At 33.9% G+C, this 18,430-nt stretch overlaps 1 protein-coding gene across 1 annotated transcript in view; it reads left to right on the forward strand.

The window, feature by feature from the left end:
- The window catches only part of PCDH15 (protocadherin related 15), an 870,634-nt gene that overhangs the window by 554,958 nt on the left and 297,246 nt on the right, over positions 1–18,430 (forward strand). Inside the window, exons 14-16 of the mRNA XM_053923048.1 lie at positions 1,488–1,694; positions 9,347–9,481; positions 11,026–11,175. Of these exons, the coding sequence (XP_053779023.1) occupies positions 1,488–1,694; positions 9,347–9,481; positions 11,026–11,175 (492 nt within the window). The remainder of the gene's footprint in view (positions 1–1,487; positions 1,695–9,346; positions 9,482–11,025; positions 11,176–18,430) is intronic.

Genomic DNA, 18,430 nt, shown 5'->3' on the forward strand with positions numbered 1-18,430 from the left:
GGCTATACTTTATTTCAGCATGTCTGTCCTTAGTGCCGAGCTCATGAACATTTAGTACATTAGTTGCACCACTTTGGCAATTTGCTGCCAAGTGAAATTTAAATGAATGAAGTAAACTATAGGACCTTACATGGAAAACTCATATATTGAAATAGAGTTACCAAAATACTAAAAAACAAAGATTAGGGTTTTTTTAATCAATGCTTTATAAAACATTATCTCATGAAGGATTTATTAATTACCATAATTTCAAATTTGTGATTTGCACAAATAATATTTCAAACTATATTCAATATTAACAATAATAGGAAGTAAAAATATATATTGTGATTTTTCTTGGTACATTGTCACCAGTACCTTCGCAAACATCATTATGATCTGTTACCTACCCTCTTAATTGGTGAAAATGCTAAATTACAGTGATGAGAAAATGCAAAATTACATTCTAGAGACCTAGTTCTTGCCTCTGGATTAAATAATAAGAGATATCTATCTGTAGCAGCTATAAACTTCCATGACCAAAACGTCAATATGCCATTTAGGAAAGCACTCCAGGATTTAATATGAAGTATTTAACTTTTACATTGCATTAATTTCAAATTACAACTATCATAAAATGGGGAAAGTATCAATAAAAATTTATGACAGTAAATTTGTATACTACTGGATTATGTCAATGATTTCTCCTAAAGTTTGAAATCAGTTGTGATGAATACTTCCCCTAAATACATTTTTTTAAGAAACAGAAAATCACACGTTGGTGTTTCCCCATTCCCAACATGATCACATGGAGATATCCTAAGAAAATTGATTGGAACTGTAAATTGTAATCATTGTTTTAAAACTAAACAGAAAAGAACCAAGAAAATAAACACAATTCTAATACATATTAATTTTACTTGAACAACATATTTCCGGTTAAACCTATTTGAAATTCTACAGATACTAAAAAACATTTCATTGAAATTATCTCTGTTCCTTATGTGATGCTTTTGAGAACTTCTAAAATATGGCCTAAATCTATTAATTTTATATAGAATTATGAATTATTGGGGGATTTAATCATGAATGTGGCATGAGAAGACATGGAAGAGACAAAAATAAGTTTAATACTTTAGTTGAGTGATGAATCTTTTCTATTATTTAACTGTTTTATTAGCACTTCACTCAAATATATTCCCTTATCGATTTTCTGTCTAACTGTATTTAAGCAGTTATCTCTTCAAAAATATGTAGTGAGGCTATAATAATTTACTGTAGTTATTATTGTTTTTTTTAAATTATACACTGATTTTGAACACAGGACCCCCCAAAATTGATGCAACCATTTTCTTGTTTATGTTTTCCAAGCCCCTCTAACATTTACACGTTTTTTCTTCCTGTAATGATACCAGTTCAAAAGAGATTCTCTATAGATACTTTAAAAAATGATGCTTAGAAAGATCCCCAAATATAGAATTTTTATACCTTTTTACATTCTTTTCCAGGCTGAACAGGACAATGGCCATCCTCTTCCTGCCTTTGCCAGTCTACATATCGAAATACTAGATGAAAACAACCAGGCCCCGTATTTCACAATGCCCAACTATCAAGGCTACATCCTGGAATCTGCCCCAGTGGGGGCAACCATTTCTGAAAGTGTAAATTTGACCACCCCTCTAAGAATTGTGGTTCTGGACAAGGACATAGAAGATGTAAGTTAAATATAAATTTTGCTCATTTTGTTACCATGTCTCTTGTTATATTTATGTCAATCGGAAATACTACAAAAACATGGTTACATGAACTATAGAATAGAGAGTGTAAATGAGAGTATTAGTGTTATAATTTAATTCTACATTAATGATAATATTTCAAAAGTATATTTGATTTGAATTCAGCAGCTGTTTTTTTCTTGGTTTAGAGATATTCAGTAGAAGGTAGACAATGAATGTTTCTTTTGAAGTTTGCTAAATTATCAGGGCACTCACTTATTAAAGAGTTAAAAACTGTTTAATTAGTATGGGTTAAAATTGCTAATAGGGGAAGATAATGGAACTATACAGTGAGTGTAAAGAATCATGCTGGCAGCTCTGGATGCAACTCGGGGGACTGTTCTGATGGTACAACTCAGAAAGGGCATTCAGGGGCAGCTGACCTGCTCACACTTCTGTCAGTGGTTATGTTGATGCTAGCTCTCCTCCACCCCACCCATCATTGTCCTGTGTTTCTCTGGTACTGACAGCAGCCACGTGAGGGGGCGGTGTGGCTGACTGGCTAGATCACAGTATTTTCTTCCTTAGCCAGAGTAAGTGCCATGAATAGTAGACAGAAGGTCTATACCAAGCCAGTCAGTGTCCTCTCAAGAAATGGTAGAAAAAAATGGAGCTGGAAGACTTTAGCATCATGCATTAAAGAAATGGGAATGAATCTGGAGCCACTGGAGCCAAGTTTGCTGACATGGAGAAAATCCATTGTCAGTGGGACAGAATGAAGCCAGCCAGACGCAGAGAGGAGGCCTGTTGGGTTCCTGTTTGTTTTTTTTAGATTGTTATTTTCCCAAAGCTATACCAATCCTAAAAATTTTCCTTTGATTCTGTGACCACTACAGCATTTTCCAACATATCTTTTTTAAAAAAACATATTGTAGGTTTGATTTCTATCATTTGCAATGCAAGAATGTCCTGATCAGCAATTTCTCCCTTGCAAATAGCATTGGCCAATAGAATTTTTGTGATGATGATTTTTTTTTTTTAAAGAGAGAGGGGAAAGGGAAGGAAAAAGAAAGGGAGATAAACATCAATGTGAGAGAAACACTGATTGGTTGGCTCTCACACACTCCCAACCAAGGACCTGGCCTGCAACCAGGCTTGTGCACTGACTGGGGGAATAGAAAGGGCAATGTCCTGCTTTGTGTAACGATGCCCAACCAGCTGAGCCACACCAGTTAGGACAACGAAAATGTTCTGTAGCTCCACTATTCAATGGGGTAGCATATGTGGCTAGGGAACACTTGAAATATTACCAGGCTGAAAACATAATTTTAACATTTTGTTTAATTTGAATTAATTTAAATTCAAGTAATCACAAATCATTAATTGGGCAGCACAGCTATAAAATGTCCTGGAATCTCATTACATGGAGCTTTACCATCAGTTTAGTAAATTAAGACTGTACTAACAGATTTTTTTCTCCTTCTAGAAAAATAAATGTTAAAATTGCATTCTAAGGGACTTTGAAAAAGCCAGCAAAGTGTTGCTGAGGGGGGAGAGAAGAACTCTTGGATCTAAAACCTTTGGAAAACACTACCTAGAATTCTACTTGTGGAAATTAATACCAATTAACCTCTTAAGTGCTCTGAGCTGTTTCCAAGGGTTGGGGCAACACACTGTGGTCCTTAGGAGTTTGTACTTTGGAGTTAGTCACCTGGGGTCTGATTCTTGGTTGCACCATGTGATAGCTGTGTGATACTGTGAGATTCACAGTCACCGGTTGCCCCCATTTCGTTCAATCGTGTGGAACGCAAAAGGTATATGGTTGTGATCCCTGCTTCCTTGGCCTGTCCCTGCATCTGGGGCTGATGGGCATGGGCTTAGAGAGAATGTTTTCCTTAGAGGATGCCATATATAGGGACAGTGGCATGATTAATATGTTGTATGGCAAATGTCAAGTACTTAAATAGTGTGTATCTGGCCATGTGCTTATTATTTATGCCCATCCTTTTTCTAAAATTATCTACAGTGAATGATTTTCATTAGGTTTGCAGAAAGTGAACAAGTATATCTAAAATATATAATCCCCAAATGACAAAGATTTCTATATCACATATAGCTTCTATAGATCTATATTTTAAATAAGTTCATAGAATTAGGTATCTAACATCTACACAAAAATTTCTAATGATATTGAATATACTGTTTCATAATATGGCATATTCCTTGGTTGGAAAACTAATTCTTAGTTCTTCATACTGAGTTAAAACCAGCCTTCTTGTAACTCATCATCATGCCTTATATTTCTCATTTGAGAGCACACAGAATAAATTTACGAAATGGTCACTAATACGTTTGAAGGTGGGTTTATGACCTTCTGAATCATCTCTTTTCCAGGTCAAGCCCTCTATTTTTAAAAATAAAATATGATCATTATGAGGTTATTTAAAGATCTAAATTAACAACAACAACAAACCTCAAGGCCCTTTTCAGTCACAGGCAAGAATTTCACTATATGTAAATTCTTGCTGATTTTCAGTCAGAATTAGGGAAACTAATCAGAATAGAGATAATAGAGTTAAGAATACGGACAGAGGCAATTCACATCAGAGAGGTGTGAGCAACAGAAATGGAGAATGAGCAGCTGGCACAGAAAGAGAAGCTTTCAGGATAGGAGCTGGCTCTCCTAAGTTGCTTCCGGAGCAGCCACAACAAAAGGCAAATGTCAAGAAGAGGTCAGACTTGGATTCATTTGTCCAAAAGTCGAGCGGTGTTCCTTCTCTCAAATCGGTGGGAAGTAAGACGAAGTTTTAAGAAATAGTAGCAGGGATCGACTAGTCGTGGTGTAATCAGCAGTATGAAATTTGAACCAGAAGGAATAGAAGGATCATAGAGAAACTGAAAAGAAGTAAACAAATTATATTTACTAATGTAAATTATATTTACTTTATATATAAATTTACATTATATTTACTTTAATGTTCCTTTTCTACAGATTTGTAGATATACACGTATACATATATACCATACATATATGAGTTGCATGTTGTAAGTACTTTTCTTAGTTTCAAAATAGCCTAGATTATAGATAGAATAGGAAATGGCCAAGATTTTTTAAGAGTCATGTCTGAGATGACCAGGTTTTCTGTGGCAGAGTCACTAAAAATCGAATATTTAATTCTGGTTACAAAAATATAACTGGGGATAATAATCAACAGATACTGCATATTGACTTGTAGAAAGGCATTAATTCACTTATAATTTCACGTCAATTCACATTCCTGTATATAGTGTTATTTTTTTTAATAAAGGTATCTTTGAAGTGAATTACAATACAATCTTAAAGACATAATGTATTTCTATGTTTTGTAAATATCGTCATGCTATCATGTATGTTATGATATATCAGAATACTAAGGAATAAAATATTCCCTGTAAAATATTGTTAGTTTAAATGTACTGGAAAATGTGGGGGTTTTTTGTTTGTTTGTTTTGTTTTGTTAACTTTGGTTTGTTTTTTGTTTTACTAGTGTATGGCATACAGTGTATCTATGTTTCTGGTCATTGATATTCACATTTTTTATTTCATGTTTAATTTGCACATAGGTCCCACCTGGTGGAGTTCCTGTGGGTACTAGTTTTGATTTTGTGTTTGTTCTTTTGTTAATTGCTGTGGTTTGATTCATGTTCTTTTTCTGTTCTACTAAAACAATTACTCATTCTCATCCATAAAGACATCTGTAACTACTTTAAATATATATGTATATAGGTATGCATTAAATTATTTACATTGTATTATTGGTTATAGTAGTGTGAAATTTTATAAAATCCAAATTGCATGTAACTTAAAGATTAATTATTAAATGTTCTTTTAGTTCTTGACAAACATTGATAACTCATCACTGCACTCTTTCTGAACAATTCTAAACTTGAGGTGAACTCTTTTATATAAGGTACTTCAGACAATTACCATCAACTGATTCAAACTGGCAGATGAAATTAATTTTTTGGCATTTAGTATTATGCTTTGTAATTTGTGTGCACATAAGTATGCATACATATATATGCACATATGTACACATTTCTGAGTTGTATGTGTGTATATATGGGGATGCATATAATATTGTGTGTGTGTGATATTTTGATTCCCACTGGGAAACAAAAATTGATTTCAAATGCATTGGATTATTCATATTTAAACATATTTCTTCTACTATATATGATGAAAATTAAAAACTACATTCATATCTTTGTTTACCTTTGCATTTGGTAATGTGTTTATTTTGTATTCATATTTTTTGTGCTGTGAGTAAATATGGCTTTATTTTACCTTCCAGAAAATAATACACAAATCAATGACACTATATGTAGTGTTTTGGTATATACTGAATGTGTAGTTTAGAGTAAACGGTATTACCTTATATTAGGGAGAAAAAGAATATTTATTAATCAATCTTCTGTGTACAAATTGATTTAGAAAACATTTATTTTAAGTAAACCTACAGACACAAGACTACATAAAATGTACTGTCCCTATTATAATATTAAGCCAAAGCATTATCTGTCTTGTATGTCATAAATGACATACTTGAAACTAGTATTATCTTTTTAAATAAATCTAAAATATTAAATTCAAATAGTAATTGTTCGAACATTTCCCATTCTGCCTTCTTAAATTCTTGTACTACAAGAAATGCTCAGGTATTCACCAATAGCATTAATGTATGCAATATATAAATACAAAAGGTTACTATTTTACCTATTCATAAACTTCAAAAGCTGTATTTTAATCAGAGATGAACTATGCAGGACATATTAGAATATACTAAATATTCAATGTATGATATTAGCTTTGTGTATTATATTATCTTTACATAAAATAAATAAGCTCTTTTTCTTGGAGATGCTATTTTTGTCTCTAGTTAGTTATTATAAAGAGTTCAAGCAACACAGACAATTAAATTATCAAACTTTTACTGTTTCTGGTTATCAATTATGAGAGATCCTTTTTATAGAGACCTGGTGTTTCTATCACCTTCAGAAGCGAAACATTTGACAAAGGAAATATGTGGCTTTCATAAGTTGGTAAAATGAATGGCGCTGTTTTCACAAAACCATATTAAACTATAGTCATACATATATGCTGGTTCACAACTCACCACCCTGCAGTATTGCACTACCATAATACTTGACATTAAAAAATGCTTAAAATATGTGGTATTTGAATGAATACATCTAACAAATTTACTAACAGACGCTACAGTTGAATGGAAGAAAATAAATTGAGAAAGGATTAGTCATAAAGTAGAGAATGACTGAAGGATTTGAATAAAGGGAAAGAAGCAAATATTGGTAAAGAAGTTACAGAGCAAAACTTGCTCAGCTTGGATTAATAATAGTGTGTAGGTATGAGGAAAGGAAGCTGTGTTCTCTGGCATGATTGTTGGATGTGCAGAGAGCAGGAAAAAAAAAGTATGAATTTGAGAATGTGATTCCTATAATCAAGGATAAATACTAAAGAAGGGCACCCACACTTACTTAGTTTTTACTGACTGAAATTGCATGCTAATACTTCTGAGCATTTAAAAATAATAAAATTTTATATAATTGACTAACATACAACAAAAGAATCTTCAAAATACATTTGTTTGTACATATTATATAATTTCATTTTCTCAATAAACTTTTTATTAACTAACATATTTGATTAATCAAAATGCCCCACTTTCTAACTATGCTGAACAATTTGAGTAGTCACTGAAATAAAAACAATGAAGTGCCTATTTGAAAATATCAATGTAAATCTTCTTGATATTTTATATTTCTTTTTAACTTTTATTTATGTATTCTTATTTATTTATTTATTCTTAGAGAGAAGGGAAGGGAGAGAGAGACAGAGGGAGAGAAACATCAATGTGTGGTTGCCTTTAATGGTTCCCCTACTGGGAACCTGGCCTGCAGCCCAGGCATGTGCCCTGACTGGGAATCAAACCAGCAACCCTTTGGTTTGCAGGCCCATGATCAATCCACTGAGCCACACTGGCCAGGGCCATATTTCTTAACAATTTTGATTATTTTATAACTAGACCAATAGAAAATTTCTGTATTATTAACTTGTATTGTTCTAGAATAAATGTAGTATACTGACACATCAAAATCATGAACACAGAAGCCACCATGCTATAAGTAACAGCCCGTAATGAGATATTATGAACACAGTTGGTATCAGGTTCAAATAAAACCATTCATTTCAGAGTTATTTGAAATAAACACATATTGAAATGTAAGTTATATAAAGTACATTGTGGATCAGATTATGCCCACTTTTTAATGTAGCAGTATACATTTCAAGTTCTCACTTTTACACAGAGATTCTTTAAACGAGAGTTCTATATTTCTCTAATTAGCATGTGTTTAATGATTCCAAGCTCTCTACTTTGCTCTCAGCCCTTGATACCAGATCTAGAAAAATAACCTGACATTAAATTACAGTCCACATTACACTATGCATAATATTTTAAAAGTTGACATAATATATAAAAATACCTTATCTTCCTGTATTATCCCTTTTGGCTATTCTTATAGCCTTTTTGATAAGTCCACTCTGTCATAATAACCCCTTTATTTGCCCACCTGCCTTCCTATCCCACTACTCAGAGACCCCTTCAAGACTCCCTATTTACTTCTCTGTTCTTCCTCTGTTAAGTGCACTGCAGCAGTTAACACCTTATCTCCCAGGGATGGAGATCCGATTGTGGAGGGTTTCCAGCTCTTAGTTAATTATCTCCCTGTAGAATTTTTGCAATCACTTTTTTATGTAGATATTTTATTCTAGACGCTTTTATCAGACACATGTGTTTAATTCATATATTTTCAATCTAATCATATAAAATATTTTTTAAATTTTTATTGTTATTCAATTATAGTTGTGTGCCTTTTCTCCCCCTCCCTCCCCTACCTCCACCCCCCCCCCTTGATTTTGTCCATGTGTCCTTTATAGTAGTTCCTGTAATCCCCTTTCCCCACTGTCCCCTCCCCACTCCCCACTAGCTATTGTTAGATTGTTCTTAACTTCAATGTCTCTGGTTATATTTTGTTTGCTTCATCTAAAATATTTTAATTAAGTTAAATATCTTTCCCCCTTAGAGAATCTTAACATTAAAATTAAAATAAGAAAGAACAAGGATATTTATAGGTAACAAATTATACATAACTAATTTTATTTTATATTAAATGCGAGAACAGTATAGTAATATGCATATGTGCAGATTACTACAACTAAAACTGCTCCAATTTTCTTTCTTTTTTGTATTTATTTCTTGTCTTTTTTGAGCTCAGTGAACTTCTGAAAAATACTGATATTAAATAAAAAATAAAATATATTTAATTTATTTTTCTATTTCTTCTTACTTTTACATTAATTTTACTAGTACTTATTTTATTACTTTGTTTTCCACGAAATGAGTCATTGACTTTTAGATAGTTTAGCTTAATTATGAGTAAATATTTATTACAATCTCTTTTATTCTTTAGAAATCCTTAAGAGAGTTATGCTTATTTTATAATGAACTGGAAAAATTACTTTTCAGGTAATGAATTAATAGTTGTATTAATTATTTAACATTTTGAATAATGGCTTTTTCTTTTTTTCAAAGACGAAAGACCCAGAGGTTCAGCTTTTTCTGAATGATTATACTTCAGTGTTCACTGTCACACCGACGGGAATCACTCGTTTCCTCACCTTACTTCAGCCGGTAGACAGGGAAGAGCAGGACACTTACATCTTTTCGGTAAAGTGCTTTATATATATGTATTTTTATATAACAGTTATATGTATATGTAACTTAAAGAGATGTCAGTTTAAAACTGAAAAGTCAATTATTTGAGAGTAAAAAGGTAACATGATCAAGTAATATCATAGAGAATATAAAAATTAAAAAAAAAATTAAATGGACATTTCCTCCATTCATTTATACATTTGTTTAGCTATATGACCATTCTTTCCAAAAATTTAACTTTTGAAATGAAAACATAAATACGGGAATTTTATTTACCATATACTCACAACTGACTTAAATTGAGATAGTATAAATTAGAATCCACAATGTAAATAATTATTTTCTAAGCTGTATTTTATTTCATTTTTACCATCGCATTTTTAATTCTGGAGATAGTTCTGCTTGTCACTACTGGGAGGGGGTGTTATTGGCATTTGGTGGGCAGATAGTAAGAATGCTGCTTAACATATTATAAGAATCTTACAATACACAGGACAGCATTGCCTCCCTCCAACAAAGAATTATGTGGCTCAAAAAGTCAGTACTACTGAGATGGAGAAATCTTAGTTTAATGAAGAAAACAAGGAAGGATTCTTAAAGCTATGACTTCAAATTTCTGAAATAGATTTTATTAAAATATTGGGTTGGCCAAAAATTTAATTATGTTTTTTCCATACGATGGCTCGAGCAGTGCTTAGTTGTCTTTACCTTCATTGGAAACAATTTTGTTAGATTGTATTGTGACAGCTGTCATCTTAGCATGCATTTTTTTCAAAAATTGTCAAAACTGGTGCATTTTTGTGCAGCCATTTTAATATTGATGATAGAAGAAAATACACAACACTTTCGGCATATGACGCTTTATTACTCCACTGAGCCACACAAGCAAGGGCAATATCTCTAAATGCACCTACTTTCTTGACTGACATCAGCATTTTGGCTGTAAATACAACTATTTAATTATATATAAAATATGTAAAAGTAGAGAATGTTTTCCTATTACCGTATTTTTCAGACTATAAGATGTACTTTTCCCCCCAAATTTGGGAGGAATTGGGGGTACATCTTATAGTCTGAATGTAGCTTACATTTACATTGGTGAAATATGTTATTTATGTTATTGAATATTTTAACACATTTTTTGCTTCAAAAATTGTTTTCCTATTTTCCTCCTCTAAAACCTAGGTGTGTCTTATGGTCCAAAACATATGGTGATTTTTTTTTAAATTAAAGAGTAGTTAACACCTTAAAAACCAGCAATGTTATTGGCCCACTTTAAGCCCCTTTACAACATTTTACACATTGACTTATTTAAAAGTTGCTTGGAATTGAATACATTGAAAATAAATAGAATCCTCTATAATTGCTTCTTAGTACATGAAAACACTTTGATTACATATACTATTATAGTGTTATTACTTTCTTTGTTGACAAGTCATTTTAGCCCCCTTTTAGAAGTGTAAATTGCATATAAAAAACTTAAAATAAAAGAGTGAATTCTGTACTGCGTATGTTTGCATGACTTCTCTACTAAATGCACTTTTTTACCCCCAAAGATTACAGCCTTTGATGGTGTGCAAGAAAGTAAGCCAGTTATTGTCAATATTCGGGTGATGGATGCAAATGATAACACTCCAACCTTTCCTGAGATATCTTATGACGTCTACGTTTATACGGATATGAGCCCTGGGGATAGTGTCATACAGGTAACTACCCACGTAGTAGGATACGCTCCGATTAGTTGCGTCCGTGGGCATCACATAATGCATTGGTTAAGAATTACTTAGAGAAAGAGAAATGAATTTCAGACTTATTGTATGACATATCTAGCTTTAAAAGCTTTAAATATGTACTTAATTTTTATATAAAAGTATATCTATGTGCATTTAAAGTACAATTCACTAGATATTGGATGCAATAGCCATTTGTCCTGCTTACACTGGATTTTTTAAAAACTTAGTGTACTGGCCATATTTAATAAATGTAATGAATATATTAACTATACTGACGTTTCAAATATTAGAACTGCAGTTTCACACTTCAAGTTACATGGAACTATTCTAAAAATGGTTAAATTTCCTTTGGTGAGAAATACAAAGGACTATGTTAGTAAATTGACAGAAAATACTATTAGGCATTGACTACTTGGACATAAAATGGAATCATTCATTACAGCAGGAAATATTAAGATTACATAGTAAATGTTATCTTTGAGAATGTAAAATTCTTGCAAAATCTTTATCCTTAAATTGTCTTATTTTTATCATTAACTATACTTACTACATTTAAATAAGTTGTAAGTTATCTCAAAATTGCTTTTGTATCCTGAATATTCTGAATATGAATCATAAAGAAGTAATACTCTTCTTCCTTGAGGAGCTTTAGAAATCTGGAGAACAGGTGACTTTAGTACTTTCCAAACTGGCAGTACATCAAAGTTATCTAGTGTGCTGTTTAATAATATGGATGACTAAGATTTACTTCAGGTTTCCTGGATCTGAAGCTCTATGAGCAATACTTAGGCAATCACTCTTACATTAAAAAATTAAGAAAGAAAGGAACTTTAAAGATTTCACTTGTCCAGCCCTATACAGACCATTTGATCAAGATTTTACTCTAAATCTCAGAATCAGACTTAATTTTAAGTTACTCTCAAGCCATGAAAGCCCATGATTCAATATATATTTTATAGTATTCAAATGGCTCCAAATTATACTAAATTTTATGTATGATATATAGTATATAATATGTAATATGTAGTCATGTTTCCATAAAATATATAATAAAATATGATAGCATAGCATATAATACATTTGTATGCTATGTATTTTAGTACTAAATGAAAAGTTCAGAGTATTTAAACAGCAGTCCAAATGCCTCCACAATATACATAGGTCTTTATGTTAAGGTTCTTGTTTTGCTCTCCAGCTTCATCTTAGCCCTCTATTCCTAAACGAATGTTTCAGTCCTGCTGAACTGTCTTCAGTTACTTGAATGTGCCCTGCTCTTTCTCGTTTTCTTGAATTATCTCCTCTACCTGGATCTTCTTCCCTTCTATTTATGGCTTGACTCATTCTCTTATACTTCTTTCCCCTCTAAGAAGGCACTTGTTAGTTTTCTGTAGCTAGTTCCTAGTAATTCTTACTTAACCCTTAATAGTCTGACAACTCACCAGTAACACAGTAGTTTGTAGCCAAGACACTGATACAGGGGTGTGGCCCATTGGTGAGAAGTTCAGAAGAAATTCTTATCAGCATGCCTCGCAGCTTTCCTATGCAATTTTTTGCTAATCAAGAACATCTTCTTACCCCACAGTTTACAAGGCTAACTCACTTTCATCCCACAAATTTCAGCTCAAAATGCTACCTCCTCAGAGAAAACTTCCTGAACAGCTTAATGCCAGTAGCCTCCCAGCAAACACACACGCCCCACTCACACATTCTTTCTTTATAACCTGCTGTATCTCATCATGCCATAGCATCATGACCAACTGAATTATCTTATTTTTTCTTCCTCCCACCCCAAACTAACAACTTCAAGATAGCAGCAGCTGTCTTGTTTCCCAATGCATGCCAGACATGTTAGCCATGCTGTTGGTACTTATTTGAAAGATGAATTATTACAGAATTCACATGATATAATTTTAATGTGAATTAGAAATAAGTTGCTGCTACACATACTTTAATTACTACAATAAGATATGCTTTCCTGAGCGATATAGAAGGGGTGACATTTTTCCTGGCACCAGAAATTCCCCTTGCAAGTGCATCTCTGTGATTATCTTTCACTGTGTATGTGGTATTGGGACAAAGGTTTCAAACAGGCAGGATGCATTTGATTTGTCTTGGTATGACATTTGTTACATTGATAAAAATCACCTCTTCATCCATTTGTCTTGAGAGCAGATATGTAAGTACTTTATTTCTGTACTCATAGCATCTTCATCCATAGTGCCTGGCACAAAATAGAGGCTTAATATAGTAGATGCTTCATAAAATGTTTATTTGAGGATAAAAGAAAGAAGAATTGCAGGCAAGTGCATATGAGTGAATGGGAAGGTGTAGATACACTGGACTTTACAGCAGTCACCAATTATCTGTAGTTTAGCTTTCCACAGATTCAGTTACTGAGGTCAACCATGGTCAGGAAATATATAGAAAATTCTAGAAATAAAAAAATGTTTAAGTTTCAAATTGTGCTCTGTTCTGAGATTCCTAATAAAGTCGTATGCTATCCTACTCTGTCCCACCCAGGACATAAGTCATTTTTTTTGTTCAGCGTATTCTTGCTGTACAGGCCATCTACCTGTTAGGCACTTAGCAGTGGCCTGAATCATCAGACCAATAGTCATGGCATCACAGTGCTTACATTCAACCCTTATTTTACTTAATAATGGTTCCAAAGCACAAGAGTAATTTGGCGCAGGGATTAAGAAAGGATAAAAAAAACCCACCTCATAGATACAGACAACAGTATGGTGATTACCAGAGGGAAACGAGGGTGAGGGCAAGTAGAAGAAGGTAAAGGGGAGACAAATGCTGATGGAAGGAGACTTGACTTTGGGTGGTGAACATACAACACAACGTACAGACGATGTATTATAAAATACACACTTGAAACCTATATACCTATATAATTTTAAAAACCAGTATGTCCCCAATAAATTCAGTAGAAAAGAGTAATTTGCCTATGCTAATGAGAAGCCATAAAGTGCTTCTTTTACTTTATAGAGAAAAGGAGGAAGTTCTCAATAAGGAAAGAAAAAAACTGCATGCTGACATTGCCAAGATCTCAGTAAGAACAAATCTTCTCTCTGTGAAATTGTGAAGAAGGAACAATTAATTCTTGCTCATTTTGCTGTCATACCTCAAACTTCAAAAGTTGTTGACACAATGTGTGATAAATACTTAACATTAAAAAAGGCATAAAAATTGTGCGTGGAAGACATGAAAAGAAAACATTTTTCAATTAATGGCAACATGCTGCGCCAAAAGCATCGAGCCTATACAAGGATTTCGTCAAGAGATGACACAGCCTGCAAGTAAATTATGGCCGCACAGGTTCAGGAATGGACTGAAAAATAGAAAAATTATTGGAAATGCTATATCTGAGACAAAGCTGTTGCCACATTTCCTGCAGAGCCGAAGAAGTTCATTAAGGTGTCACACTCCCCAAGGTTTCAGACATTCATTGGGGCTCTTGTAACATATTGCTCGCAGAGAAGGGGACACTACCGTACTTCTCTGGTCATTGATTGACTAAAATTCAGCTTCACTGAGGCATTCTCTCATAGGAAACAAAATTATGTTTACTCAGATAAAGGAATGACAATTACTGTCATGCCCTTAATTTAATTAGACCTGCTTTTCATCTCAATAATAACTTAATTGGAAATGAAAGTAAGTTTATCCAGATAAACAGCCAACAGGAAACTGCATACTATAACTAAGAAAACCAGAGCAATTATGTGGTAGAACCACTTCTGAAAAAATATTTGCTACAGTAGATCAAAAGCTTATTTTTAGCATTTGCTGGCTACAAAAGTTAATTTTCCTTTTAAACTATCCCACTTGCCTTTAATGATTCTTATTATATATATTTTCCTGAACTATGCAGATTATGAATATAGATTACTTATTTGTGTAAATATGCTTTTAATTTTAAATATTTAAACATTGAGAAATGAAGCTTTACGATTAGTTTTTTTTTTCCATGTTATTTCTGGTATGTTGTAAAAAAGAGGTGTGGTTATAAAACATTCTATAAGGGCCTTGAAATAATAGAATATAGATTTCTTATTGAGAGACAAACATTAACCAAACTAAGATGATGCAGAACTGTGGTCTGCAAACGCCTGTTAAGGGTCACCCACCAGGTTCTTATGCTCCATCCACACCAAATCCCTCACCACCTCTGACTTTCCCCATAAACCCAACAGGAGGTCAATTACTTTACTTTTTGGTTAGTAATCTGATGTCAATGAAAATAAAATACTATAAACGAAAGTGACAATGAAAACTCTCCCGCAAAGAGAGCCTTGGATAAGAGATTTTAAGTATTGCAATCAGATCTTTTTTGATCTATCATTTTCAATGTAGCTCTGAGGCTATCTTGGCCGATATAAGTAAACAATTATTTGAGTTCACTAGCTCTTAGGGGGTAGCCCTCCTTTCCTACAAGAAGGGGGTTAGTTGGTCATAAAGTAGTGAGCGACTAGGTCCTTAGGAACATTCTCGGTTAGGAATCAGTTTGCTAACTATACTTCTCCTACTTGATTATTGTAAAGAGGAACAGAGTGACTCTGGTGTGCAGGACTCAAGAACCACGCTTAGAGCAGCACCGCGGAACACCAGCCTCGGCCTCCTTCGTAACTGGGAATGAAGCGTAGTCAGAGTATTAGCACGTCTTGTGTTTAGCAGAGATCAATGCTGTGTGTGGGAATGATTTTTTTTCCAGTTTATGCAGCATATTTATGCTGCATGAAATGCCATTTTGTAGACCATCGGCACAATCTTACTGGCTGACACTAATGGATCTCACGCTCTATTGTCTCAAGGTCTCATTTCACACACTGCTGGTTTTCTTGAAAAACCAATTGCGCTATACTAAAGATTTTGTTATACAATTTTAATATTTGGAAGGTGTAGATTGTAATAGCAGTAGTTAACTACCTGGTTCATACTCCACAGATGCTATTACTAAACTTTTATAATTCTCTGAAATCAGTGATTTTTAATTCTAATTGAATATTAGAGATCTACCTGAGGAACTTTTAAAAATATCTATGCTAGGAACCCTCCCTGAGATATTTTTATTTAAACGACCTGGACAGGGCGTGGGGGCTGCATAGAGGTGGGCAAAGGGCGTGAAAATAGGAACATCTGTAATAGAGTCGACAACAACAACAAAAAGATAAATAAATAAATAAATAAATAATAACCTACACATTCACTACTAAAGTCACTTAGATTTTATTTAATACAACAAAATATCTCTGATATGCAGCTAGTTTTGAGAAAAACTAACTTAAACTTCAATAATATTTTTGTACTTCTAAAAATTGGAGTTATTCATTCATTAAAATGGAGTCCTGGATGGAGCTGAGACCTTTGATTAGCATCCCACTCTTTCTACATTTTTTTTTTGTCCTTTACTTATTTTCTTCTATTATGCTTCTTACTCCTATTCACTGCTTTAAAGCCCACAGCTTCCCCTCAACTTCACCTGTGCTACCCTAATTATTCCATTTCTTTTCTCTTTTTTTTCACCACAGCAATCTCTGTCTACTGATTTTTTCCATCTGGCCTACAAGCATCCTCCAATCTCCCCGTGCCCTGGTCTCAGCACTCCTCCCACATAAAACATCAGGCACCTCTTCCAGTCTGATAACCCACCCTGACACTTTCAGGCTCTTGAACTGGTTGATAAATTTATGGAATTTATTAATTATTTATTAATTATTTTACTATATATTTATGTGTAGTTATATAACCTATTCTTTACTAACATCATACCCTAAAATCATATGAACTCATACATCTAATTAAGTCTAACTCTAATTTTCAAATGCAAAAGCATTTCCCAGTCCCTAATCTATGTAAAACTCAACTTTCCCCTGTGTGGAAACCTCCCGTGGTTGTCATCCGAGCTCTCTGGTGACTGGGGGACTTCGTTGCTGTCTCTTTGTTCAATTCTCACTCTTGAAATATTAACATCCCCCAAATTAGTATGTAGTTCCTCTTCATTTCATCTATTCCCAAATTTTCAATCCTCACCTCTATGTATTCTCGTGCCTCCCAAGTTAAATGTCCTGTGGTACCCTGAGCATCATGCTGACATTGCAGGTTTCTGCTGGACGTGGCAATGTGGATTTGGCAGGTGCCTCAAACTGGGCATATCCAAGATGAATTAATTAAACCATTCATCATCTTTCTTCCAGTACAGAAACGCACAGACACAGTCACACTCAGAGACTCGAATACACATATCCTGTTTTCTTTGGAGGCCCCTGTACAAGGCCCAGTTAATCTTACAAGGGCTTCAGGCTAGCAACCTCAGAGTCATGTTTCTTAGTTTCCTCCTTCACCTGCATGAATCTAAATGATTGTCCAGTTACTGAAACTGCTATTTCAAACTCTATCTGCCATTGTTTCCTTTTCCATGCCTCGCACTGCCACAAATTAGGCCACTACAGCAGACTGACTGACAACACTATTACTGCATATTCACCACCACACTGCTACAAGTGATTATTCTGAAACAGGGCTCAGAACAGGTCCACATTCTTCTGGAAAACCTACCCAAGGAAGTGTTTAATCCTGTCTGTGTAATTGTTCAGATACGCAGGTCTCATCTTCTGCTACGTACCTCTATTATTTGACTATGAGATCCCATAGAGGGGTTTTCTTGTTTTTGTTTTAGCATGAAATATCTTTGCCATTACAGTGCTTCTGATATTTCTCTCAGGTTTTAAGTTTTGATCCACAGTATACTTCTTTTATTCTTTAACATACAGTTCAAATGCTTCTTAATAAAGCCTTTATTTTCCTAACAAGCCAAAAGTAATGGCCCCCCCATACTTCCATATACGCAGCTGGCAGTCTAGCTTCCATACATGTCACTGTGCCTTGCGTTAAAGTTAGCCTTGACATGTCTGTCTACCTTCCTGAACTATGCATTCCTTTTGGACAGGAACTCTCAATGGCCTCTAGCTTCCAGTGGTCAGTACAGTGACCTCCACACAGCAGGGATTCCCCCAACACTCATACTGAACTTATTCCCTCAATTGATACTCTCTCAATCAGTTTAGAACAAGTTACATTATAGAAATGTGTTCTGTTTGGCTTAAGAATTCTCTCTGTCACACAAAAATTGTTACCTCCCATAATCCTTTCTCAAAATATTCCCTAACTTCACAGTTCCAACCAGGCTACATTATTACTGGTCTTAATACAGAATAAA

This window comes from Desmodus rotundus, chromosome 4 (assembly GCF_022682495.2).
Source record: "Desmodus rotundus isolate HL8 chromosome 4, HLdesRot8A.1, whole genome shotgun sequence".
Lineage (NCBI taxonomy): Eukaryota > Metazoa > Chordata > Mammalia > Chiroptera > Phyllostomidae > Desmodus > Desmodus rotundus.